The 26,987-nt window shown below is 49.2% G+C and overlaps 1 protein-coding gene across 15 annotated transcripts in view; it reads right to left on the bottom strand.

The window, feature by feature from the left end:
* Catsperg (cation channel sperm associated auxiliary subunit gamma) overlaps window positions 1-26,532 on the bottom strand; it is a 29,026-nt gene extending 2,494 nt beyond the window's left edge. Inside the window, exons 1-26 of one of the 15 annotated variants that reach the window (XM_003467146.4) lie at window positions 25,330-26,532; window positions 24,121-24,404; window positions 23,982-24,035; window positions 20,584-20,728; window positions 20,387-20,513; window positions 20,144-20,213; window positions 18,869-19,024; window positions 13,677-13,848; window positions 11,890-12,027; window positions 10,656-10,715; window positions 10,393-10,506; window positions 9,770-9,820; window positions 9,535-9,664; window positions 8,555-8,666; window positions 7,967-8,125; window positions 7,774-7,883; window positions 6,612-6,825; window positions 6,059-6,121; window positions 5,796-5,967; window positions 5,565-5,683; window positions 5,130-5,210; window positions 4,983-5,039; window positions 1,467-1,623; window positions 1,217-1,280; window positions 1,011-1,106; window positions 744-833 (exon numbers count right to left, since the gene is read on the bottom strand). In XM_003467146.4, coding sequence (XP_003467194.3) covers window positions 744-833; window positions 1,011-1,106; window positions 1,217-1,280; window positions 1,467-1,623; window positions 4,983-5,039; window positions 5,130-5,210; window positions 5,565-5,683; window positions 5,796-5,967; window positions 6,059-6,121; window positions 6,612-6,825; window positions 7,774-7,883; window positions 7,967-8,125; window positions 8,555-8,666; window positions 9,535-9,664; window positions 9,770-9,820; window positions 10,393-10,506; window positions 10,656-10,715; window positions 11,890-12,027; window positions 13,677-13,848; window positions 18,869-19,024; window positions 20,144-20,213; window positions 20,387-20,513; window positions 20,584-20,728; window positions 23,982-24,035; window positions 24,121-24,404; window positions 25,330-26,449 — 4,115 coding nt within the window. In that variant the 5' untranslated portion in view covers window positions 26,450-26,532. Of the gene's footprint in view, window positions 1-743; window positions 834-1,010; window positions 1,107-1,216; window positions 1,281-1,466; window positions 1,624-4,982; window positions 5,040-5,096; window positions 5,211-5,564; window positions 5,684-5,795; window positions 5,968-6,058; window positions 6,207-6,611; window positions 6,826-7,773; window positions 7,884-7,966; window positions 8,126-8,554; window positions 8,667-9,534; window positions 9,665-9,769; window positions 9,821-10,392; window positions 10,507-10,655; window positions 10,716-11,889; window positions 12,028-13,676; window positions 13,849-18,868; window positions 19,025-20,143; window positions 20,214-20,386; window positions 20,514-20,583; window positions 20,910-23,981; window positions 24,036-24,120; window positions 24,405-25,329 lie in introns of all 15 variants that reach the window. The other 14 variants (XM_063252681.1, XM_063252684.1, XM_013149881.2 and 11 more) reach the window with 14 other exon arrangements.
* Window positions 26,533-26,987: the final 455 nt, after the last annotated feature.

Below are 26,987 nucleotides of genomic sequence, written 5' to 3'. Positions count from 1 at the left end.
GGTGCACATATATGTAATTCCAGCACTGGGAAGGCTGAGGCAGGAGCATTGCAGTGAGTTCAAGACCAGGCTGGGCTAACCAGAGGTACAAATCAAGACCCTGTCTCAAAAAAACCCACAAAAAAATACTAAAATACTATTTTGAAGTCAGGTGCGGTGGTGTACATCTGTAATCCCAGCACTTTGGGAGGCTGGGGTAGTAGGATCTCAAATTCCAGCGCAGCCTGGACTATTTAGAACTTAGCCAGACCCTGTCCCAAAATAGAAAAGGGCTGAGAATGTAGTAAATAGAAAGGGCTCAGTGCAGCCTAGGTTCAATTTCATGTGTGTGTGTAGAGGTCTCTATTGAGTCTACTCAGGATCTGATCCTGCACACCCCACAAGCGAAAGTGACCGGACAGAGTGAGCAGGGATGGGAAGGAAGGCACAGCAGAGGGACTGGGAGGGAAGGCAAGGTGCTGGGAGAGGGCCTAAGGCCAGAACGGAGGAGAAATCGCTAGAAGGGTCTGACAGGGAAGGCACCGAGAAGCCAACCGAAGAGGCAGTCCCTTCCTGAAACAGTAGGAAAAGTCCTCCTTGTTGGCAGGCCATCCCTGTAGAGAGCGTAGGGGAGCCCAGCATTCCAGGCAGACAGAGGGTCCCGCTGTGTGCCCCCGGGCAACACAAAGACAGTGGGCCTAGCTTCCAGACCAGAGCCAGGAAGGGTGGCAGGGACAAGTAGGAATGGGGCCTTGCGCACTCACTCGATGCCGAAGCTCTCGGGGGACATGATGTGGAAAGCGTCGTCTTTGGTGGTCTCTATGGTCTTTGTGGTCCAGATGCGGCTGTTAGTCCTGGGCGGGGCCGTGTACTCTCAGGGGGCGGGGCCTCAGATGGGGGGCCGGCCTTTGCATCCTGGACCCTTTTCCTTTTCCCTGTGGGCGGGGCTGGTCCTGGCTGGGTGGGGCTTGCAACCAGTGTGAGACTGGCGGCGCCCAGAGGTGCAAGGGAGGAAGGCGGGCCAGGTTTACCTGTCCAGGGGGCTGTTGAAGCGGTAGATTTCCTCCTCGCTGTAGTCGCGAAGACTGTCCAGAGTGGGCCCGCCGCCCACCACTTTCAGCACGTATCTGCCGGGAGCACTGATTCTCACGGACAGACATGGGGTCCCCAATTCCTACATCGCCTCCCGTACCCAGTCTTCCAAGTCCCATGCGGGGCAGGTCGACCTCGCCTTTACCTGCCCTTGAAACTGCCTGAGTCTCCCGTCACCAAATCTTGAATCAAGAAGAAGGGGTGGAACTCTGTGGGATGGAAGGGAGCGAGAATAGGAGGAAAGGAAATGAGCTTGGCCTGAGAAGTGGAAGATAAAGAAGGGCAGGAGGGGAAGATGACCAAGGATTGGGGCAGAGAGATGTGAACCCGATAGGACAGGGCGGGGGGGGGGGCCGCGGGACAGCGAACTCTGGCGGGGAAGGAACACAACACACGGTCACGGAAGAGAAAGCAGGGCATCTCGGGGTCTGGGTGCACGCAGTCAAAGTATTGTTTGTTGAGCAGGCGGTTGTATTCCAGTGTGTAGGTGATGTCGAAGGCCAGGCGCTTTCCTGGGGGGCAGCCGATAAACACTGGCAGCATCAGGTTGCCCTGGGCAACAGAAAATACCAGTACTGGAGGAGGGAATGGTAGCAAAAACACTGTCCCTCCTACACACACCACAGCTGCCTGGCTAGCACAGCCTTATGACTGTGCCTGCATGTGTACATGCATGCGTGTGTTGGGAACTGAACCTAGGGTCTCTACACTGAGCTGTATCCTCAGCCCTTTTGACTGTATTTTGAGACAGGGTGTCACTAAATTGCTCACATTAGTCTCCAGATTATGATCTTCCTGCCTCAGCCACCTGAGTAGCTGAGATTGCAGTCATGTACCACTATGATTGGCTGCAGTTATTTCAAATACTACTAAGGGAGGGGAAGTGAAGGGGAAGAATTAAAGATGAGTTATGTACACACACTAACTCCCCAGAATAAATGTGATCATTACGTACTGTAAACATGTACTAAAAAAAAATTTGTGAGACAAGAGCAGGTTGGCCTTGAATTTGCTAAATAGCCCAGGCTGGGTTGAGACTCACAAAGATCCTCCCTCAGCCTTCTGAGTGCTTGGATTGGAGGCATGTGCCACCAAACCCAGTGCTAACATATTTTTTTTGTCTTTTTGAGACAGGGTCTCACTATGCAGTTTGGCTAGCCTTGGACTCACACTGTAGCCCAGCCTAGTCTCGAACTTGCAACGATCCTCCTGCCTCAGCCTCCCTCAGCCTCCCAAGTATGGGGATTACAGGAATATGCCACCATGCCCAATTTAAACATTTTTTTAAAACAAAAAAAAAAGTATAACTATACTTATAAAAGCTGTCAATTTTTTTTTTCTTTTTGAGACAAGGTCTTTTTATGCAGTTCAGGCTGGCCTTGAATTCACTTTGTAGCCAGGCTGGTCTTGAACTTGCGATGATGATCCTGCCTCAGCCTCCCAAGTGCTGGGATTACAGGTGTGAGCCACCATACCTGGCTAGCTGCTAACATTTATATAGCTCTTCCTGTATACAAAACACTGGGTGATACTCAAAGAGCTTCACATATTCATGCCAGGGCATGGTGGTGCACACCTGTAATTCTAAAACTCTGGAAGTCTGGGGCAGGAGGATCAAAAGTTTGAGGCCAGACTGGCAACTTAAGAAACTTAGCAAGACACTGTCTCAAAATAGGGAGAGCATGTGTGGGTAGGGATATACTTCAGTGTGAAAGCTCTGTTCTCAATGCCAAGTACCACAAAAACAGAACAAAACAATACAGAGTTTTCCATATTCAAAGTCACTTTCCCTTCAGGCTAGGGCTACCCTGGGAGTGTTTATTGTATGAAAGTACATGTACATAACACATCATTAAAACTCACAGAGGTCTGTATGACAGAGTGTCCCCATTCTAGAAATGGAAAAATGAGGCATGGCATGCTCAAACAATTTATTAATTCCAAAGCCACACAGCTGGTAAGTGGTAGAGTCAGGATTGGAAGGACAGGTTGATCCTAGATGCCTCTAGCATCTGATTTGTAAAGTAGCTCATGTCTCCTAATGGCCTAGAAGTACCAGCTCCTGGTCCTGCTTTGGAGAGCTAATCTTGGGCTTCAATTCTCCAATCATAGGCCAGTAGGAGCACGTAATATATTAGGAACTGGATCCCAGAAGAAGCCCCTATGACATTGCCTTCAGAAGGAAGAGTCCCTGGGCTCATGTGGGAATAGGGTATAAGCATTTATCCAAGAGACAAAGGTACACAGACATCCTCTGGACTTGACAGTAGCTAAGGAAAAGACCTGGTAGCCATATAGTAAGCACTCCCAGGCCAGCCCTGGACTGAAGACTTTATACTCATCAACCCCTCTCTCCCTGGGAGGCCTAATGGTCATCTGAGATGCAGTGTGTCTGGACCCATCTTGGTTAATGGCATTTCTATCCCACTTAGCAGTGCAGGCTAAAAGCCTTGGTTCCATCCTTGAAATCTCTCTCTTTCATACACACATCCAAGCCATCAGGATACCCTGTGGTTAATATATTCTTTTTTTTTTCTTCTTCTTTTTTTGTGGTGCTGGGGATTGAACTCACAACCTTGCCCTTGCCAGGCAGGTGCTTATGCTGCTGAGCTAAATCCCTGGCCCTACCCTGTAGTTAATAGATCCAGAGAGCTGGGCTGCAGCTCAGTAGTGAGGCATATCCTTAGCCATGCATGGTTCAACCCCAGTCACACACACCCAGAATCCTCTCTTCCAAACTTTCAACTCTGGTGCCCCATCCTCATCTTGTCCAGCCTTCTCTCCTCCTTGATCTTCCATTCTCCCAAATCTGTCCCTCCCTGCAGGAAACTAGATGGACCCAGTGAGCACCCAAGTCCCTCTTCTGTTCAGAGTCCCCCTGTGAAGCCACCTCACTCTGTGTGGCCTCCAGGGCTTCAGGAGCAGCACCCCCCCCAGCTTTGACCTCGATTCTCTCTACTGTCCTCTTTGCCAACCTGACTCAGCTATGCTTGCTCCTTATGATTTTATTCCAACACCCAAATTTCACATAACCCAAGGAATGTTCCTGTTACAACTTGCCTTTGGGGCTGAGGATTTAGCTCAGCAGCATAAATGCCTGCCTGGCAAGCGCGAGGTTGTGAGTTCAATCCCCAGTACCGGAAAAAAGCAAAAAAGCAAACAAACAAACAACTTGCCTTCAACTGCTTAGGAAATTTAGTGACTTATTGAGACCTTGTCTCAAAATAAAAATTAAGCCAGTATGTGGTGCATGCCTGTGATCACAGTACTTTGAAGGCTGATGCAGAAGGATCACCATGAGTTTGAGGACAGTCTGGGCTACATAGTGAGTTCAAGACCAGCCTGAATTACAGCACATAAGAAGACTGTATCAAAAAACAAATGAGAGACAGAGACAGAGACCAAGGCTGAGTGTTATGTCTCTGGGTAGAAAGAAAGAGAGAAAGAGAGAAAGAAAGAAAGAAAGAAAGAAAGAAAGAAAGAAAGAAAGAAAGAAAGAAAGAAAGAAAGAAAGGAAGGAAGGAAGGAAGGAAGAAAGAAAGAAAGAAAGAAAGAAAGAAAGAAAGAAAGAAAGAAAGAAAGAAGCAGGGTGTAAAGGGAAGCCAAGCTGGCCACGTTACCTTTGTGCCAACTCAATGGGAAAAAGCCCCATCTCTCAGATGTTTACTGTCCTCTGCAGCTAAATACCCAACAGAACATACATGAATAGACAAGTTTGTATGCAACTTATACATGTGTGATGCCAGCCCTTTCTGAACATATGAAAGAGGAAAGTAAGTGTGTGGGTGGGTGGATGCTGAAATGAATGAGGATGCAGGAAATCAGAAATGCACTAGTAGGACTCAGCCCTGGGAGCCCCAGCCCAACCCCTCATGTCCCAGCACAGGGCCCAGTATTCCAAGCTTTAGTACTTGCATATGGAGCCCCAAGTGCGTGCTCTGGAAGCAGTGCCCGGAAGACCCTTGTACCTGCAGGTAGAATCAAGCAATGATGGTGGTCCCCACAGACCTGGGCTTCTCCCTCACCCCATGTTCCTCCCTCCTAGGCTTGAACGGCACCTTGACCATCACAGAAGTCTTCATGAGATGATGTCCACTAATGCCTTGGTCATAGCAAAACTTTTTATCCCTGAGTGTAATCTGGAGTGGGAGAATAGGAGAGGCAGAAATAAGGTATATATGGGTCCAAGGCCCCAGGAACAGCTCAATATTCCATAGCTAGGGAGGGGTGGGGACTAGAAGAACCATGGTTTTCCATTTCTCACGTGGAGGAAGAGATGAACAGTTAGTTCCCAGGACCCCACACCTTTTTTTTTTTTTTTTTTTTTCTTTTTGAGACAGTGTCTCACTTTGTAGTTCAGGCTGGTCTTGAACTTGCTATGTAACTCAACCTAGTCCCTAACTCACAGGAATCCTCCTGCCTCAGCTCCTCCAGTGCTGGGATTACAGCTCTATGCAAGTACTACCTTGATACCCACCCTTGCCCAGCCTCACCAAGAACTGCACTGAGTTTCGAATAACAGTAGTCTCCTGCTTCGCAAAGGCCTCGATGCAGTGGGGATCAGCCAGCACAAAGCCCACTGCCAGCTTGCGCTGCACCTGGAAGGCAGAGCCTGGGCGAGGCAGAGGGAGGGTTAAGGTCCCACCCCTTGGATGGTGTCTGGGTCCCAGCCTCCTCCTTCCAGAAGCAGGCACTCCGCTCCCATTCGGGGTCTGCCCACAGACCCTCTTTGGAGCGCATCTTTAAGGAGAACTGGTAGGAGTTGCCCTTGTCCAGGAAAATGTATGCAGGCAGCTGGTACTTGGACTTGAGGTTGTAGATCTTTTCGTAGCTGGCCATGTCAATGTGCACGCCACCCGCACTCAGCCAGTTTCTCTTGAGATATAGGTAATAATCCTGGTGGGTGTGAGCAGTCAGTGCCGCTATGCACTATGCGGTAGGCTGTCTGGCTTCCCCCTTCCCCCGACACTCAACCCTCTCCATGTACCTGGTCCTGTTTCTTGTTTTTCCACCAGCGCCAAGTAGGATCATGCACCGGGTCTGCATATGGCTGCGGGGACCCAAGGATTGAAGGAGCAATGGGGCGACAAGGGCCAGATAAGCGAGCCCCAGATAGCCCTAGCTTGGGTTCCAGCCTATAAACCCAAACAGAAGGTACTCCAGCCAGTCCCCAAACCCCAGCCTTTCTTTGGAGTACTGGATATGAAACCCAGGACCTTTGAACTGAGCTACATCCACAGGTCCCTGCCCCCATCTCTCTCTCTCTATTTTTTTAGATAGGGTCTTGTTAAATTGCCAAATTGCCCAGGATGGGTTTTAACTTGCAATCCTCTTGCTTCAGTTTTTTTAAACTACTGAAATTACAGATGTGTACCACCACACCTAGCAACCAAACCCAGCTTCCGCCCATTAGCTGCACCCTCTAAACCCTCTTCACAGTCCTACCCCCGCTAGCCCTGCCTCCACCCCTCCAAGTCCTGAAACCTTGGTCTCCAATCCCGCTGCGCAGGTGGCGGTCCCCTCTGCCACGGGGTTCCCACCTTGTTGTACTTGGTGTGCAGCCAGAGCAGGTAGTAGAGCAGGCCCTGGTAGACAGCAAGTGACTTCTCGCTGTGGAAGCCCGAGCTCTCCAGAATGTGTGGTGGTCGAGCCCGATAGCGCTCCTCACGTGTGTAGGCCTGCGGGTTGGGCAGGTTCAGCAGGCTCAGTGTGCTGAAGGGACACGCGTTGGTGAAGGCCAGCACCGAGTGGCTCCTGTGCAGTGGCAACAGGGCGGCAGCTAACTAATGTGCCTGAGAGCCAGGCACACTGCAGCCCTCCCGGGCCTCACCCCCACCTCTGTGCTGCCAGCTCGGTGCCACAGCCCCTCTCAGTGTACCGTTGGCTGTCCGAGTTCCCCAGTTTTGTCTGCTGTAGTCTGTGTGTGTGTGTGCCTGTGTGTGGTGTATGTATTACTAGGGACTGGACCCAGGGCCTTCGCATTGAGCTAAGTCCTCAGCCCCTCTTTATTTTCCTCATTGTGAGCCAGGATCTCACTAAATTGCACAAGTGCGCTTGAACTTGTTTTTTTAAGACAGGATCAGCAGCACTGTGCCTGCCTGGAAAGTGCAAGTGCTGAGTTTGATTCCTGGTAACAAAAAAAAAAAAAAAAAAACAGGGTCTCCCTATGAAGTTCAGACTAGACTTGAAGTCATCACTCCTGGCAATCCTGTCTCAGCTTCCTGAGTGTCAGGATTATAGGCATGTGCCAGTTTTTATTTTGTTTTGTTTTGTTTCTCCCTGTGTAGGCTGGACTTGAACCTTCAGCTATCTTCCTGCTTCAGCCTCCCAAGTGCTAGGATTACAAGTGTGTACCAGAATGCCTGGCTGAACTTGTAATTCTTTTTTGTTTTTTGTTTGTTGTTGTTAACTTGTGATTCTTCAGCACCTACAGTCCTTTCTTCCTAGCGCCCTTGTAAGCATGGTCCCTCTCCTAGCTAGAAAACAGGTCGGCACCTTCCCAACCATCTAACTCTCCTCACCCTTCGGGTTTGAGCTGACACCTCCACCTTGAGTTCCTCCCTGATTTATGCTCCCTCTAGACTAGGTCTGGCTCCTCCTTTGAGCTTCACAGGTGCTGAGCTCCACACATTCTAGCCTGGAAAGTGCTGCTCCTAGGGCTGGGAACTTCTGGGGCCACCTGTGTGGTCCCCATCTTCTTACCCCTGCCGGTCCAAGCGATAGTGGCTCTGTTGCTCATATAGCAGCAGCTTCTCCACGGGCACCAGCCTCTTGACCAGGCGACCCTGCCTGTGGCCCTGGAGATACACCAGCTGCGGGAGCAGGGGGCCAATAAGGTGCTGTTGGTACCCTGCGGCGAGCGCCCCCCTGTGGCCCTGTAGCACTCTCCGGGCACCTGGTATAGCTCCCTGTCTTCGTAGAAGAAAGTGACTGAGGTCTCATTGGCAGCATAGAGGGAGGACTGTTGCAACATCTGCAGACTGGAGTGGATGCTCCAGCCGTGGGAAGGGAACAGCCGGTACACACGATAATTGCCTTCCAGGAGGTACCAGATCTGCAGGGCAACGAGCTGTGTCTGAACCGTGGGGATGTCCAGCAGCACACTCCTACCCAGCGCTGAGGCTTAACGCTCACTCTAGGTAGGACCAGGTGAGCCCATGCCTCCCTGCAGTGCTATTTCTCTACTTGTTTGAGTCCCGCCACTTCAGTTTCCAGCCCCTATGCCAGAACACTCGCTTGTTTGTATGTTTGTTTTTTGACATAGGGTCTTGCTATGTAGTCTAGAATGGCCCCTGCTGAGTGCTGGTGCCATGCGCCTTTGACAAAGACTCTGAATTCCAGGATTCTGTAATAGGTGGAGCTTCTGGTAGCCCTTCCCTGATGTCCTTGAAGATGCTCCCACTCTCAGTCCCTTTACCCTTATGGGGGCAGGGAGATTTGGGTTGAGCAGAGAGGGAATGGAGAGTGGGCCAGGGCTGCCCACCTCTTCAGTCTCTGTGATAATAACGATGTCCCCACCAAAGGAGTTGACCAGGTATTTGATGCATAACTCTTTGGGGAAACCTGCCAAGTATGTGTAGTTTTCTTCATTGTAGCTATAAGAGGCAGAGACAGGAAGCTCAGGGTATAGGCATCCCCAACATGCAATACAGGACCCACTGACCAGTTCTCTGCTACTTTGCGAACCAGTCAAAGGGACATGGATACCTAGGTTCTGCCCCTACGGCACAGCCTTGGAAACCTTCTGCCCTCAAGAGTCCCTGTCCCCATCTGTGGGATAGAAACAGTGTGCTTTCTTGCATGGAAGTGGTAAGAAGTGCAAAGGACCCTAAACCATCCTTCGCAAATGCGCTTCCACTGCTCCCCTAGCTTGGGTTCTTACATAGTTTCTTTTTTTCTGTTTATTGAGACAGGGTCTTAGGGTCTCACTCTGGTGGCAAGTTCAAAGCTGGCCTTGAACTCACTATGCAGTCCAGGCTGGCTTTGAACTCAGTCCTGTAACAGCCTCCTGTGTGCTGGGATTACAGTGGTGCGCCATCACACCCAGCCACATAAAGTTTCATTTTAAGAAAGACTTCCAGGTAGCACATGTCTGTAATCCTAGTGCTCTGGGAGGGTGAAGCAGGTAGACCACAAGTTCCAATCCTGATGGGGCAACTTAGCAAAACTCTATATGAAATTACAAAAACAAAAAGGGCTGGGGATATAGCTCAGTGCAAGGCTCTAGGTTCAATCCCCAGCACCACAAAGTGTATAAATATACATATATATATACATATATATATATATATATGTATATATTATCCCTATCCTATCTTTCACTACCCCAGTCCATGGTTCCCCATTCTCAGTCCGGACACAGTCACTTGGGTCTCCTCTGAAGGCTTAGAGACCTCCGAAAGCCCCCACCAGACACACACAGTGGGGCTGGCAGTCACTCTGCCAGAGCAGGGCCCGGCCTACCTCTGCAGGAGGAAGTTGCCCCAGATGAACAGCAGGTTGTTGTAGGTGTTGAAGAACATACCCTTGGGCACCATGGGAGAGCTGGTGTACTTCTCTGTGCCTACCATCATCAGGAACTCCATGCCCTGAGCTGATTGGAGCAGAGGAGGGGGGAATACAGCAGAGAGACAGGGTCACCTGGGCCTCTCCTGGCCCCTACCCATTTGTGGGGGCCACCCTCGCCTTCCCCTCCTACCATCAGGGATGAAGTCTGGGATGATGTACAGGACTTTTGCGTCATTAGTGACTGTGAAAACACAATAGTCTCCTAAAACCCCAAGCTTTCAAAACCTGATGCCAGAGCTAACTATGACCCCTCTTAACTCCCCCAAACCCTCTCCAAGGCTTGCCTCCCACTTGGGCCAGAATTCCTTGAGGTAAATTCTAAAAATGTACTGCCTCTGAAAGGATGCAGTCCGATTATGGCCGTTCTCTCCTCTGGCCCCCTGCCTGAGGTTTTATGCAGTGCACAGCCTTGCTGGATCTGCTCCACTCACTCCCTGTCCTCTTCCTCTTCCTCTATTCCTCACTCTACCATCTCCTTTATTCTCCGCCCGCGGCCCCTCCCCACCACTACAGAATGAACCGTAGGTCTTCATCTCCTCCCTTTTTTTTGTTTTTGAGACAGTGTCACTAAACTGCAACCCTCCTGCCTCAGCCTCTCGCGGTGCTAGGATTCCCAGTGTGCACCAGCACGTGCAGCCTCTACCTCCTCATTTAAGTTTGACTTGAACAGCCTCCCTTCCCCTGCCTGCCAAACTGACCTCCCTCAGGAGGAAGACCCTATCTGGTCACCCCGCCCCCCATCGCCCTGGTTACCCAGGCTGTAGCTGACCACACAGAAAGATTTTGCGTGGCCCTGGATCTCCACCAGCAGCAGGACCTTGTAATCACCTGAGACGAACACGGCCCACAAAATGGAGCAGTTGCCAACTGAGGATGGAGGGTAAGTTCATAGCAGTTGGGAGAACCCTGCCACCTATTCATTTTGGTGATGCCCCCCAGCCTCATGTGCATTCCCTCCCCCACCACAGGATCTTCTTCCCATCCACAGCCCCCCATGGGCGGGGAGGGCACAGTACCGGAGATCAGCTCGCACACGGACCTGCCCTTGGGCAGCATTTTGAAGGACACGCGGCCCTCTGTGGAGGGAGAGTGAGTTCAGGCCCTTCCCACCCCACCGTACCCAAACAGTTTCCCCGCAGTAACCTCGCAGTGCCAGGGGACCTTTCCCTCAGGCACACCATCCCAGCACTATGAGTTTGCCTCTGGGTACAGGAATGGGCACAAATCTGGGTCTGTGACTCAGAGAAGGTAAGAGTGTAGCCCAGCTCCAGCCCAGGGGCCTTTCCGTCCCCCTTCCAGGGAGCCAGGGCCTGTGCCTTGACCTCCATCCCCAGCCTCTTTCCTTCTACATTTATTTTGACAGGGACTTGCTCAATTGCTGTCTTGCCCCAAACTGGTTTGAACTTGCTACCTCACTTTCCCAGAATTCTGGGGTTACAAGCCAGCACTGCCACATCCAGCCCAGGAGTCATCATTAAACACCACGAAGAAAGTCTACTTCAAGATGAAGCCAAATCATAGGGCAGACAATGATAAACCATTACTCATATCCACCATGTCCCTGGCCCTGTTCTAAAACTGTTACATGCCGGCTTCCTTTACCTTTACATCAACTGAAAAAAGTAGGTGCTGCTATTATCATTCAGTCCTATTTTACAGATAGAGAAAAAGAGGTCAGTGAGGCCAAGTCAGGTGGCTAAAACCATACAACTAGGAAGCGACACAGCAGTTTCTCTCCAGAATCTGCTACAGTAAGTTACTATGCTATGCCATCTTGCCCAGAGATGGACACATATCCTGTAGTTCCTTGGATCCAGCCATGCCTGAAGCTGACACCTAGCCTTTTCATTGTTAGAAGTCCACAAATATATTATATTAGTTTGAAGAAAAAAAACTGTGTTTTTTTTTTTTTTTAATCTTTTTGAGACAGGGTCTCACTATGTAGTTCAGGCTGGCCTTGAGCTCATTTTGTAGGTCAGGCTGGTCTCAAATTCACCGATCCTCCTGCCTCAGCTTCCTAAGTGCTGGGATTACCGATGTGCAGCACCATACCTAGCGCTGGATTTCATTCGGCTTTTGCCCTTGATAACCAAACATATAGTGAAAGATATACAACATAACATACTCCCAAGCCTTATCTCTACAAATGAATACACGTGTACATGCTCACCCATGCATACCCATACACATAGAGATGACTCCCGATCTGAAGGCACATGGTTTGGAATGAGAGGTCTGGGGTTCCCTTACCTGTGATGGTCCCGAAGTGCAGATAGCCCTCATGCTTGCCTGTGGTGAGGGCCATGATGTACTCAGAGCCGTTACTGTGGAAAAGTACGGGACACAGCCTCTTGATGCACTCAGTGGTCAGGACCCGAACCCAGCTGCCTGGGATGGGGGCAACATGGGGCCTCAGGCCAGGGTCAAAACACCTGTGCCTGGGTCCCCGTTTCATCCCACTGGCCTTAGAGAACCCATGTGCTGTCCGCTCAGCGTGGCATCTGGTGACCCTGGGCAATGACAGCAGCTGTTTCTGAGAAAAGCCCCTTCCTGGTTCTCTGTCCCTGAGGTCAGGCTACTGCAGGCCCCTCTCTCACTATCCTGACCAGAGCCACTGGTTTAAACAGGACATGAGCAAGCTGGGCAAATCAGAGTGCAACCTGACTTACAACCATAGCAAAGGTGCCTGTCCTGGGGCCACAATGCTCAAGTGTCCCCTTGCAGGTGGGGTAAGAGTCAACATGGACTCCCAACCCGCTGGGAGGAGAAGACAAGTCCCCATCCAGCCATGTCTTAAAGCAACAGGCTCCTGGGCTGTCAGCTACGGAAACCTGGAAACAACCCCATTCTGTGGCTTAAACCAATTTTCATTTGATCTTCCACACTGTCAACAGGCCTAAAGGAGGAAAATGGAGCAGTGGGAGCATGCATTAATAAAAGTCACCATACTTTTCCAGGAATCCAGCTTGGGGAGAGGGGGTGCACTACCATTCCCAGCCCTTTATTTTTTTTATTTCTTACTTTGAGATAGGGTTTCACTAAACTGTCCAGGTAGAACTCAAACTTGTGATCCTCCTGCCTCAGTCTCCCTCAAAGTGAGGATTACAGGTGTGATCTGGTTACTACAGTGTAGTTGGCTGTAACCCTACATCTCTCCTGTAGGTGGGGGAATTAAAAGAACTGGGGCTTCGATAGCATCTATAAAATGAAAAGATCAAGTGTCTTCTTTTCTTTTTTTGAGACAGGGTCTCCCCTTAGTCCAAGTCCAGTCCTAGCTCAAAGAGTTTCTTTCTCATCAGTCACCTGTGTGTGCATGTGTCTGTCAGTCTGCCTCCTCTTGCTCTTTCCCTCTGACATACTATCTGCTTCCCCCATCCCTGGCTTTCTCTAAGAATCTAATCTTTGTCACTGACTTGTCTGTCATTTGTTTTTCTTTTTTAGTCTCTTTTCTTCTTCCTCTTCTTTTTTTTTTTTTTTTTTTTGGCAGTACTGGGGATTAAACAAGTACCCTACCACTGAGCTACTCCCAGCTCCCCCACCTTTTGAGACAGGGTCTCGACATGTAGTTGAGCTTGGCTTCGAGTCTACTAGGTAGCCCAGGCCAGCCTCAAACTTGCACCAGGTCTCCTGCCTCAGCCTTCCAAGTGCTGGGATTACAGACATGCATCACCACATGTGGTTTCATTTTTTATTTTAAAACAGGATCTTGTTAAATCATCAAGTCACCCAGGCTGGGTGTGAACTCCCAATCTTTCTGCCTCCTGAGTAACTGGGATTATAGGTGTGTACCACCATACCTGCTGCATCTCCCTTGGTTTGTCATCATGCCATTCTGCCTGTGTGCGACTGTGGCTTCCTCTCACTCTGTCCCCCTCCCTGCTTGTGCCTCCTCCGTGCAGCTGGCTCACAGTGATGGTGGTAGGAAGGCTGGGGCAGCCAGGCAGGGTGGTTCATGACCTCAGTAGGTCCCTCCCTGCCACCAGCAGCATTTCCAACCCAGGGTGTCCAGGGGTCCCCTCGCCTGAGGCAGCCCTCACCGCTGCTGTGACTGCGGTTGTACAGTGTAGCATAGGTGCCTGTGAAATAGTAGACAAGCTGGTTCTGCCGAATAAAGAGGGTGCTCTCGGTGGAGATGGCATCATAGATGGTAGCCGAGAAGTCAGCCTGGGGGCAGTAGAAGGAGCCTACCCAGCAACTGTCAATGCTCAGCTGTGGGGAAGCAGAGGCCATGGTGAGCAGGTGACTTACACCTCAGACCCCACGGCCTGCCTGGGGATAGCTCCCGTTCTTATCATCTGTGATAGAGGGACACCAGGTGCTCTTGCTGCTCACCTGCAACTGTACCATGGTAGCCAAAGTTCCCCATCAGGGGCCAGGGAAGGAGACATCCAAGACTACAGACACCTGGGCATTTTGTCACCCTTGGAACAGTACAGCATGCTCAGTGGCAGTTCCTTTGCCCTTGGCTACAAATATAAAATATCCTATGGCTGAATCAAGAGGCATTTAGATAACTCCAGTCTACTGTGAACACACTTCACTGCTAGGTTAACACCACCTGAGTCCTCTTACTAATGCTAACAATGTCCCAAACAGTGGCAGCACCACTGACCCAGGGTTACCGATTATAAGATAGAATCTAAATCAAATTTCTAGAACTTATTAGGTATTTGGATGACTGTATTTAGAGACAGAGTCTTTAAGGAGGTAATTAAGGTTGAATGAGGTGATGGGTATGGGGGTGCACACCTGTGATCTCAGCATTCTGAAGACCAAGGCAGGAGAACTGCTGAGAGAATTCAAGGCCACCCTGAACTACATAGTGAGACTCTATCTCAAAAACAAACAAACAGACTTCCAGGAAGATCTCTGAAAAGTGACTAGCAGAGAAACAGTCTCTCTGAGATTTGATGTTCAAGTGCTGGACTATAGCGATGGGAAGAAGGGAAGGAGGAGGAAAATGGGTCCACAGCACCCAGAAAAGATCTGAAGCAAGAATCGAAGCCCATCGGGAGAGTGGTGAAAGACATCTAAGCACAGGAGGAGGCAGCAAGCAGAGTTTCCTCCCTGAGCCCTGCCTCACTATGTGGGGGTGCAGCTCCAACCAGCATACACACCGTGACTACTGGCAACCCGAGTCCTCCGTGGAGGAACACACCAGTGAATACTGCAGTGTAGGCAGTGGACTGCAGTGGCTGGTGAGTTATTCATGTTCAGCTGTCCCTCAGGAGAAGGCAATAGTCAGTAGCCATCCTGAGAGAGGCCGGCTGAGCTCACCTGTCAGAGGAGCTGCTGCCCCATCTAGCAGCTCCCAGTGTCAGGCAAGTTCAAGTCCATGGGAGATCAAGGAGCTGAGTTCAGGCTGGCAGGAGGCACACCGAGTGTTGTAGGATGAACAAATCCAGTTCCAGCCTCACCACCAGAATCCAGCCTGAACTTCAGTAGAATTAAGGGTACAGGCTTGCTGGGATTATCCATTATCTGTCCATAAATCTAAACTGGCTTGCTGTGATTAATCAACATGGATCTGGGCTGTTTGCCCACTCTGTCTACCAGGGACAACAAAGACACATCCTGAAGTGGACATTATTTTTCTTTTTCTCTTCTTTTTTGTTCTTTTCTACATTGTGACCAAGATTCAGGAGCAGTAAGAAGCAGAGAAAACAGCCTCTCTGATGGTCGCTGTGCAGATGCTGGAATATAGCATCATGAGGAAGACAAGAAAGAGGGAAGGGCCCACTGGACCCAGGAAGAATCTAATTGAAGCCAACAGAGAGAGTGAAGAGAGAAACTTCAATGAAGAAGGAGGAGGCAGCCAACGGTGTCTTCTTCCTGAGACAGGGATCTGGTCTTCTTCCTCAATGCACAAGAGGAGCCATTCAAACCTGCAGGTGCATAGTCACGGTGACAGTGATGGCTGGAGACCCTGAAGACCTCTGCAGGGAGATGCAGCAGTGGAGGGGAGCAGTGGATGTGGAGGAGGAGCACTGGATGGAGGTGAGTGCAGAGGACTTAGTCCTCCCATGGGAAAGAGCGATTGGCTGGAGATGGGCCAGCTCACTCAGAACCCAGAACTGCTGCTGGTTCCATCTAGCAGCTGCCAGCTGGGCTCAGAGTCATAGAAATTGCTCAGGTGGCAGCAAGCCCAGTGTGTCTGGGGATGGGGAAGGCCTGCTGAAATTATCCACTACCCTGCCAAAAAACTACTGCTGGCTTGCTGGACTAGATCATGCAAGCATGACTTGCAACTCTGTCTCCAGAGGTTGTCTACTAGTGAAACCAGAGAGAATACTGGAAGTGGACTGTCTCTTTTTCTTGTTTCCTCTCTCTTTCTCCTTCATTGTTTTTATATAAGTGTAAATATGGTTCCTAGCCTCTTCGTAAGTGTGGTTCTGTTCTATTCTGTTCTTCCTTTTATCTCTTCCAGCTCTCTTTTCCTTCAGTCTTTTGCACCAGTTTCCCAAAGTTGGCATGGTCCCCTTTGTCCTCCAACCTTATTTCTAATCTTTTTCTTCCACTTCTTTATTTTCTCCTTAATTCTCTTTAAATTTTAACCCTTGAGGGCAAAATTGACACATTAGGACTTACTGCATATAATTTTCTGGTTTGTTTTACATTTTGTTAAATTACTACAAATCTAGTTCATACAGTTAAAGGTGGCAAATTAAAGGTTAGCTCAGTTTGTCATTTTCTAGGCTGTATTTGACACTATTGCTAGGACTGTAGCCAAAACTGACATAATTGTTCTAAACAACTGTTGGTCCTGGTACTCCATGACTGAGATTGACAAAAGGTCATTAAAATACTGTGGCACAGTGTCAAAGGGACTAGGCCAAACAAGCAGCAATTTCTCATCTCTAACAAACTGAAGAGGTAAGATCTTCCAACAGACTCAAAACCCAAAAACCAGCTACACCTGGAAGACATTTCTAAGAAGTAGGCATTTCCTAAGTGTTCTAAATATTAACAGAAAGCTACCTGTCATAAGCAATTTACAAGAATCCACACAGAAATTAAACTAAAAAAATAGAAAATGAAAAGACACTTAGGATACAATCTCAGACTCTCAGCCTACTAAAGGCAAACCCACAGGTATATGAGGTGGGCTTCAAAAGCCGCCCACATGGACTCTCTGAAGTGGTAACAGCAGAAGTAACAAAGCAGATGAATGAGACTCTAGAAAAAAACTGAATCAGAAATAATCTCTCAGATAACTAGAGAGATGTGACTATACTGAATGACATGGTTAGTGACTCCAGAGAAGATACTGATTTTAAAAAAAAGAAGAGCTTAGGAAAATGATGGAAACCATGACTGCCCAACATAGAAAAGAAATGGAATCCATGAAACAGATTCAGATATCCAGATTAAAAATTCCACTGCAAGTATGTGCAGCAGAATGAGCCAATCTGAAGACAGAATATTAGATACAGGGCTGGGGATTTAGCTCAGCAACATAAGCACCTGCAAGTGTGTGGTCGTGAGTTCGATCCCTGGTACTGGTAAAAAAAAAAAAAAAAAAAAAAAAAAGAATATCAGATACAGAAGACAGGATTGTGGTTAATGACCATGAAAAGGAAAATTTCTTAAAAATAGCAAGGTAACATGAAAAATCAACAGGTGCTGGATGATGCAAAAAAAGTGAAATATTTCAAATGCTACAAGAAAACAACCTTCAAGTTGGATGTGGTGGGCAAGGCAGGATGATCTTTGCAAGTTTGAGACCAGCCTGGGCTACAAAGTAAGCTCAAGGACAGCCTGAACTGAATGAATAGCAAAATGCTGTCTCAAAAAGACCAGAAAGAAAAGAAAAGAACCTCCAGCCTAGAATGATGTACCCACAAAACTATCTTTCAAAATTTATAGAGAAATAAGATACTTCTATGACAAAGAATAAGAACTTCACAACCACCAAACAAGCATGCCAGAATCTTCTGAAGGGCATTCTAGAAAGAGATAACCAGGACTCCAACTCCATGAACCCAACAGAATGAATCTACAGCAAAGCAAGTACAGAGGTGGGAAGAAAGGGAGCCAATAACAGGAAAATAACGACAAGGATAACTCAATATATGTCAGCTATAACCTTCAATGGTAATGATCTCAATTTACCAATCAAAGAAACAGACTGACAGAGTAGATCAAGAAGCAAAATCCAAGCTGGGAGTGGTGGTGCATGCCTGTAAATGCCAGCACCCAGAAAGGTGAGGCAGGAGGATCACCACAAAATTTGGACTACATAGCAAGTTCAAGAACAGCCTGGACTATGTAGCAAGACCCTGTCTCAAAATCAAAAAGAAATCCATAGCCTGAAAGTCTAAGGATAGAAAGCAATACTCCATAAAACAGGAATGAAAAAAAAAAATCAGGGGTAGCTATTCTATTTACAGACAAAGGGGATTTCAACTGATTAAAGAGACATAAAGAAGGTCACTACATCCTTGTAAAAGGAACAATTCAGGAAGAAGAGGTAACAATCATAAATATATATATGCACCAAATATTAATGTACCCAACTATATAAAACAAATATTAAAGGGCTGGGGATTTAGCTCAGCGGCATAAGCACCTGCCTTGCAAGCAGGCAGTTGTGAGTTTGATCCGCGGTACCGACAAAAAAGAAAAAGACATACACACAAAAAAAATTTAAATTAAAAAAAAAGCAGTTTTAAAACAAATATTAACAGACAAGAAAAATCAAATACGCAATAATACAATTGTAATGGGAGCCCTCAATATCCCACAAATAAACAAACTAGACAAAAAATCAACAAAGAAATATCAGAACTGAACAAAACTTGTGAACAAATGGATTTAGTAGAAGTCTAGAGTGTCCCACCCTATAACCTGAGAACACACATTCTTTGAGCTGCACGCAGGATGTTTTCCAAAATCGACCACATACTAGCTCATGGAACACACTTAAGAAAATTCAAAGGAATGGAAATGATCCCATGCATATTATCAGACTATAGTGCCATGAAATTTGAAATCAGTGGCGAAAGAAACCACTTGCATAAAGTGACTTGCCCAAGGCCCTACAGTCCAGAAGTGGCAAAAGTAAAATTTGAATCTGTGCCACCTGGCAGGTAGAGGTCCCTTCATGCTCCCTGGGGGAATGGTGAGTCTTTGGGTCCTAGTTCGTGGCCCCAGACCCTGGCCTCATTCAGGGGCAGAGTCCCACATCCCTCAATAGTCCCCAAGTCCCTGCCAGCCTAGTGTCACTCACCTCCACAAGAGAAAAGGTCTCAAAGTTGGTATCGGTCAGCAGGATGGCCTTCTCATTGGGAATGCCACCCAGAATGAGCACGGGCGACTGATCCAGAGTGTACCACAGGGGCCGTGAGGAGGCATTCAGGAAGTACTGGGGTGCCAGGTCAAACAGCTGCCAGAGGAGGCCATGGAGGCTACTCAGCATTCTCCAACCTTCCCATAACTCTCCCTCATTTAGGGAAAAGCCAAAGTCCTCACCTGACCACAGCGTCCCCCACCACTTCCAGTCATCTCCCTGACCTCATTCCCTACCACTCTTTTCAGCCCTGTGGCCTCCATCCTGCTTCTCAGATGTACCAAGTATAATGTGACCTCGGGACCTTTGCACAGGCTGTTCCCTCTGCAAGAGAGGATCTTGTAAATATATGACTGCTCTGCCCTCTGAGGTTTTAATCAAGGTCAACCTTTGAGGAGACTTCTTTGCCTATTCTGTTAAATGTCTTAGTCTCCTTCTGTACTAACACATTTTTTCTCCTAGGACTAGAATTTTTATGAACTCAGTCCCTTCACACTGAACTACATCCACAGCGCTTTTATTTTAAAATTTTGAGACAGGGTCTCACTAAGTTACTCAGGCTGGACTCAAATTTGGGTCCTCCTACTTCAGCCACCCAAAGCCACCTTTTAATCTACAGTGAATGGACTCAATTTTCATATCTGGTAGTTTGGTGTCTGTCTCCCCCACTGAAATGTCAACTGTATGAGACACGGTTTGGGTACTGTGTGCTCACTACTGTGTCTCCACAATGCCACAACGTGTTCAGAATTGCTGAATGAACCAATAACTGAACCCATGAACAGTGATAAAGAATGTGGTGCAGGAGGCAGACACGGTTTGAGGCGTCCTTCCACATGTGCATGCGGAAAGATGGTTAAAAAAAAAATATGGTTCCCTTTAGAGTCTTAGCTTAGAGTTCTTGAAAAAGGATATACGAAGCCAGGCATGCTGATTTATGTCTGTAACCCTAGTACTCTGAGAGGCAGAGACAGGAAGATCACTAGTTTGAGCCCAGCCTGGACAATTTATCCATTATGGAGCCTCTGTGTCAAAAACACAGAGGGGTACATGAGAGCATTTCCTCCTAGGGTCACTGTAAAGATGGAAGCTGGTTTCACACTTGGGAAATCTCCTCGCCTAGCCCAACATGGAGACAGTGCTTGGGAATGGACAGGACCTGCTGCTTGCTTTGGGTGATCAGGGGACCAGCCCAAGGCCCAAATGGCCCCTCACCTCTGATCCCAGCGTGAACTCGATGGTGTTCTGCTGCTTCTTGAGGAAACCATTGATATTCACATGGAACCTGTGGCAGGTGTAGGCAGGTCCAGGGGAGGTCCTGTTTCAGATACAGCTCCCAACCCACTCCCCACACTCCCCACTTTTGGTGTCCCTGGCTCCCCGGGGACCTGCGGGGGAGGGGGCAGGGGCAGGCACTCCTCCCAGAGCCTGCCCCTCGTCTAGCGTGGAGAAGGGTACCTTTTACTGGGAATGAAGGGTCCCACGCCATTGCTGTAGACCTCCACCTTCACAACCACAGTACCGTTCCGGATGGGCATGGGCATGAACCAGCTCATGACACACACCTCCTCCGCCAGGCACAGCCCTGATGGGAGAGAGCACTGGGGTGCTGCCCTGCTCCCTGCTCGGGGCTCCCTGGCCCTGCTCCTACCCACCTGGGTAGCGGAAGGGGGCCGCCTCCATCCTGATCTGCAGCTGCTCTATCTTCCAGCGGTGGAAGTTCACAGAGGACTGGAAGGTGACCAACACCAGGGGCTTCAGCCCCACCAGGTGGCCACTTCGGACCAGGTCCTCGGAAGGCTGAGGGGAGATGGCCCACAGGTATTTCCTTATGGTGGCTTCCAGGTCCCACTGCCACCCTATCCCTTGGGCCAGGGCAGTGGCAGGAGGAACAGAAGGGTCCTTCACATGTGTGGAACAGCAGCAAGAGGGTGCTTAGTGCTTTCTGCCAGAGAAGGCTGCAGGGGGCCTGGGAGCTGGGCTGGGAGGACCAAGAAGAGAGATTTAAGAGCTTCTGCCACCTTTGCCTGGCCCTGCAGCCTGAGGAGCACTCTGCCAAGGACCCTTTCTATCCTTCCTCCTCCACCTGCTGTTGGGCCTGAGGCAATGTTTCCAGTCACAGGGAGCAGGTGCTGGGCGCTGGGGACTGCTTCCCTGCCAGGGCAACTATGGCCACTGCCACCCTGGCCCTTCCACTACCATCTCCTGCCTCCTCACTGTCTTTCTGCTCCTGCCTGAGCCAGATCACACCCATCCTCTGCTCAGAGCCTTCTCAGGGTTCCCTGTCACTCAGGCACCCATCATCTCCCTCAAACTGTCTTTCATGAAACTTTTTGGCACCAAAAAGACTGAGGTTCACTGCTTTAAGATACATCAAGCCAGGAATAGTGATACATGCCTGTTATCCCAGCACTTGGGAGGCTGAGGCAGGAGGATCTCTGTGAGTTGAGGCTAGCCTGTGCTACATAGCAAGTTTAAAAGACCATTCTGAATTACAGAGCAAGATCCTGTCTCAAAAAGCAAAAACAAAATAAATCAAAACAAAAAAATAAAAGATATATCAAGAAAGTGAAAAGAGGGCCAGAGATATAGCTCAGTGGCACAAGCACCTGCCTGGTAAACATGAGATTTTGAGTTCAATCCCCAGTACTAAAAAAAGAAAAAAAAAGTGAAAAGAAAACTTACAGAATGAAACAAAATATTCACAAACCATATATTTGATAAAGAACTAGTGTCAAAATATAAAAAAAATTTTACAACAATAAGAACCAATAACCCAACTTAAAAATGGGCAAAGAAGCTGGATGTGGTAGCACGTGCCTGTAATCTCAGCACTTAGGAGGCTGAGGCAGGAAGATTTTTCAAGTTCAAGGCCATACTGAAACACATAGCAAGACATTATCTCAAAAAAATGTGCAAAATATCTGAATAGAGATTTCTCCAAAAGAGAAATGGACAAAAAGCACATTAAAAGATGTTCAACATCATTATAAGAGAAACACAAGCCCAAACCAAAATAAAGTATCTCTTTGAGGGCACTAAAAATGTGGTAGTAACAAGTGTTGGTGAGACTATAGAGAAACTGGAACCTGCAAAAAAACAAACAAACAAAAAAAGAAACTTGCATACATTTCTATCAAGTGTATAAAAGGAAGCAGCTACTTTGGAACACAGTCTGGCATTCCTTTAAAAATTAAATGACTGGATCCCCAGTACAAAACAAACAATCAAAAATTAAATGACCACCAGTTGTGATGGCACATGCCTGTGACCTCAGCCTTAAGGAAACTGAGGCAGGAGGATTGCTGCAAGTTGAGATCCAGCCTGCCTACTCAGTGAGTTCAAGGCCAGTTTGGACTACCTAGTGAGACTTTGTCAAAAAAAAATGAATATTAAATGGGGTTAGTATTTGACCTAAAAGTTCCTCTCTTGGGCATGTGCCAAATATAATTGAAAACAATCGTAAACACAAAACCTTATACCTAAATGTTTATAGTAGCATTATTTAAAATAGCTGAAGAGGTGGAAATAATTCAACTGTCCACCAATTAATAATAGACAAACAAAATATGACATGTCCATATAACAGAACATTATTTAGTCATAAAAAGGAAGCACTGATGCATGTTACAACATGAATGAGCTTTGAAAGATGCTAAGTGAAAAGAGGTTTTAAAAGGTACATATTGTAAGATTCTATTTATATGTAGCTAGACATGATGGCACACACCTGAGGCAGGAGGATCACTGTGAGTTTGAGGTCACCTGGACCTAATAGTGAGTTTAAGGCCAACCTGCACTAGAAATCAAGGCAAGAAGAAGAAGAAGAAAGAAGAAGGAGAAGAAGAAGAAGGAGAAGAAGAAGAAGAAGAAGAAGAAGAAGAAGAAGAAGAAGAAGAAGAAGAAGAAGAAGGAGGAGGAGAAGGAGAAGGAGAAGGAGAAGGAGAAGGAGAAAAGAAAGAAAAGAAGGGGGCTGGGGATTTAGCTCAGTGGCATAAGCGCCTGCCTTGGAAGCAGGCAGTCATGAGTTCGATCCCAGGTACTGATAAAAAGGAAAAAGACAAAAAAAAAAAAAAAAAAAAAAAAAAAAAGGAAGAAAAGAAGAGCAGCAGCAAGAAGAGGAAAAAGAATATTTTGTTTTTTGAAAAAGAAGATTCTATATATATGGAACATTCGTTAACAGGCAAGTGTGTGGGGAAAGAAAGTAGATTCGTTCTCTCCAGGGGCTGGAGAGAAGGAGACTTGAAATGATTAGTGCCTGTTAGTAAGTACAAGGTTTATTTTGGGGCTACAAATATTGTGCAATAAAATAGTGATGATAGGTGTACACCTTTGTAAGTTTTATGAAAAAGTACTGAATTATACATTTAAAATTGATAAACTGGAAGCTAGGATGTATCTCAATGGTAGAGCACTTGCCTGGCAAAAACCAGGATAGGTAAGTGGATTCTGTAAATCTTAGTGTTCCTTTCCACTCCTAGCTCTCAGGACCCAATCCAGGGCCTCAGCCATGGGTTCCATCCCCATCAGCACGAAATAAAGCAAAAGCTGAATGTTATAGTACGTGGATATCTCAAAAAATATGGCCAAAGAGAAAAAGCACTTTACTTGAGTGGGTATTATGTGGGAACAGAGATACTAGGAACTGTACATAGATGATCCCTCCTTTTTTTTTTTTTTTTTCTTTTGAGACAGGTCTTGCTCTGTAATTCAGACTGGCCTTGAACCTACTATGTAGACCAGGCTAATCTTGAACCCCTCTGCCTCCCAAGCACTGGGATGACAGGCATGTGCCACCATACCTGCCTTTTTCTTTTCAGTAGTGGAAACTGAACTCAGTGAACACTCTACTGTGCCCCTGCCCCTTTTATTTTTTGAGACAGGTTCTCACTAAGTTGCCCAGACTGTCCCTGGACTTGCAATCCTGCTTCAGGTTCCTGAGCAGCTGGAAAGTTACAGGCATCCACACTGTGACAGGCTTGATACTCATGAATCCCTAATTACCCCAGGGTTGGATGGAGGGTGGGACACGAGACTAACAGAACTGACTCACCTGTCCCTCACAGGAATAGCTGATTTTGAGGTAGTAAGGGAAGCCCAGGTATTTCTGCAAGGAGAGGTGAGTGAAATGTTCAGGGCCAAGTGGCACTAGTTCAAGACCCTGTGAGTTCGTTTGATCCTGGTCTCCTTACCTCTTGCGGATCAATGGGCGAGTCCACCAGCATGCTGAATACGCTGTCCACAGTATCCACGAGCTCTTGATCATAGAAGCGGTCACTCACACTGATGTTACCTACCCTATCAAACCTATTCAGAACAACCTGCCAGGTGCAATCCTGAAAATCACCGGCTTTCCACTCGCTTGACGACGCCGGTAGTACCGCCAGCAGTGCCAAAAACACACGCAGGACTCGTACTCTTGGCCACACAAAACCGGTAGGGAACATAGCTGGGCAGCGCACTATGCAGCTAGAACCTGGAAAACGCAGGGGTCAAAACCCTCCTGCTGGTCTGATTTCTTCCATTGCTCCGGAACTTGGCCCCGCCCCTGCTCTTGCTCCTGACCCCGCCCCTCTTCCTGGCCCCACCCCCGCTCTTGCTCCTGACCCCGCCCCTTCTGCTAGCCCGGCTCGGGCTTTTGCTCCTGAGCCCGCCCCTGCTCTTGCTTCTGGCCCTCCCACTACTAAGGCTCCTAGCCGCGCCTGGACTCCTGCGTCTACTTTTACCCTGCTTCCTGGTCGCTTCCGTTAACCTGGCCCTGCTCCTGCTCCTTGTTCTGTCTCTTCTCGGTTTTCTTTGCCTACTCTTTATTCGGTCTCGGTGTTTGTTTTTCACTTTGACAGAGCCCCTCCTGTTTTCCCTAGTCCGGCTCCGATTCGTGATCACATCGTTGTTCCTGCGCCTGGCTCCCCGTTCACTCCTTGCTTCACGTCCCCGCTTCTCTTGGTGCTGCTTCTTTCTCCTCGCTCCAGCCCCGGCCTGAGCCCGGGCTTTACTCGGCTTCCTGCTCCCGTTCCCGCCCCTTGGGTCCCGGTCCGGCGCTTTCTCCTCGCCTCGTCCCTTTCCCTGTTTCCGCCCCCTTCTCGGGCCTTGGGTGCGCTGCTCCACCCCGGGCTTGCTCCCCTTTTTCCTCCCTTTGCCCTCCCCAAGCTCTTTGCGGGTCCGCGAACTCCCCAGCTTTTGGGCGAGCTGCTCTCCAGCCAGCCCCACGGCGGACCGCTTCTCCTTAGAGACCCTCTCTGAGCCTCGAGACCTTTCTTCCACTCTGTTTCTCTCTTCCTGTTTCTCTCTTCCTCTCTCTTCCTCTCCCAACGGTCTCTCCTCCCGTTGGAATCTATGCTCTAGCCTGCACTTCTCATCTCCTCTGGATCTCTGCTCTGTATGGGTCTTGCCCTCCTCACCCCGGCCCGTCTCCTGAAAGACCTTGTCTTCGCCCAGGGATCGCACATCACGCCAGGATCCCTTTTGCCCTCGGGGTCTCTTCTTGCCCCTCAACCTCTCTCCTCGAGGTCTCTCCTCGCCCAGGGATCTCTCTCCTTGAAGTCTCTCCTGGTCCCACGATCTCTCCTCTCCTCGAGGTCTCTCCTCGCCCCGCGATCTCTCTCCTTGAAGTCTCTCCTGGTCCCACGATCTCTCCTCTCCTCGGGGTCTCTCCTCGCCCCGCGATCTCTCTCCTTGAAGTCTCTCCTGGTCCCACGATCTCTCCTCTCCTCGGGGTCTCTCCTCACCCCGCGATCTCTCTCCTTGAAGTCTCTCCTTGTCCCGCGATCTCTCCTCTCCTCGAGGTCTCTCCTCGCCCCGCGATCTCTCTCCTTGAAGTCTCTCCTTGTCCCACGATCTCTCCTCTCCTCGGGGTCTCTCCTCGCTCCGCGATCTCTCTCCTTGAAGTCTCTCCTTGTCCCGCGATCTCTCCTCTCCTCGAGGTCTCTCCTCGCCCCGCGATCTCTCTCCTTGAAGTCTCTCCTGGTCCCACGATCTCTCCTCTCCTCGAGGTCTCTCCTCACCCCGCGATCTCTCTCCTTGAAGTCTCTCCTTGTCCCGCAATCTCTCCTCTCCTCGAGGTCTCTCCTCGCCCCGCGATCTCTCTCCTTGAAGTCTCTCCTTGTCCCACGATCTCTCCTCTCCTCGGGGTCTCTCCTCGCTCCGCGATCTCTCCATTCCTCGAGGTCTCTCCTTACCCTTCGATCTCTCTCCTCCGAGCGTCTCCTCGCCCCGCGAAGTCTCTTCTCCTGGGGGTCTCTCCTCGGCCTGCCATCTCTCCTCTCCTCGGGGTCTATCCTCGCCCCGCGATCTCTCCCATCGGGGTCTCTCCTCGCCCCGCCATCTCTTCTCTCCTCGAGGTCTCTCTTCACCCCACAATCTCTCCTCTTCTCGGGGTCTCTCCTCTGCTCTAGATTTCTCCTCGTCGCGGGCCTTACCGTCCTTGCGAGACGACTTCTCCTCACCCCGACCCTTTTCATAAGAGACCGCGTCTTCGCCCCGCGCTCTCTCCTCGCCGCTGTCTTGAGCTTTCCCCTCCATGCTGATCTCTCCTCGCCCTGCGCCCTCCTCGTTTCACGCTGGCTTCTCGACCCTCACCCTCCCCTAGAATCGGAACTTTCACTTCTCACCTTCTCACCTCCCCTTTCCTAGGCCTGGTGACCGCCTGCTCCGCAGCCTGCTGTGCGCTCCGCCTCTGCCCAGCCCGCCCCGCTCCTCGTAGCCACGCCTAGCTCCTGGCTCCTCCTTTCTCCCCAGCTCCCTGCCTGCCCCTTCCCCTTGTATGCCGGGTTCCGCTGCTCTTCACTTTCCTGAGCCTTTCCCCTCTTTGTCGCCCCCCACCCCACCCTCCCCCTTCCCCGCCCCCCGCATCCCCCCGGGATGGCGCCGCCTGCTTCTCCCGGCCCCACTTACCAGTCACTTGGTTAACACTGGTCAACCGTTGCTCGGCAGCGCCTGTCCCACCCCGCTTGCCCGGAGTCAAAATGGCCACCTTTTTGTCTACAGCCGGTTTCCCCTTTCTCGAGCTGCGCCTGCGCGGCATCTCTGTCTCCATAGCAACGCACCTCAAGAGCCGTCC

Source organism: Cavia porcellus, unplaced genomic scaffold, assembly GCF_034190915.1.
Source record: "Cavia porcellus strain 051 isolate PalLab524CR breed Dunkin Hartley unplaced genomic scaffold, mCavPor4.1 scaffold_7, whole genome shotgun sequence".
Lineage (NCBI taxonomy): Eukaryota > Metazoa > Chordata > Mammalia > Rodentia > Caviidae > Cavia > Cavia porcellus.
The sequence above is the reverse complement of the archived record's forward strand: the minus strand, read 5'-3'. Positions and strand labels throughout refer to the sequence as shown.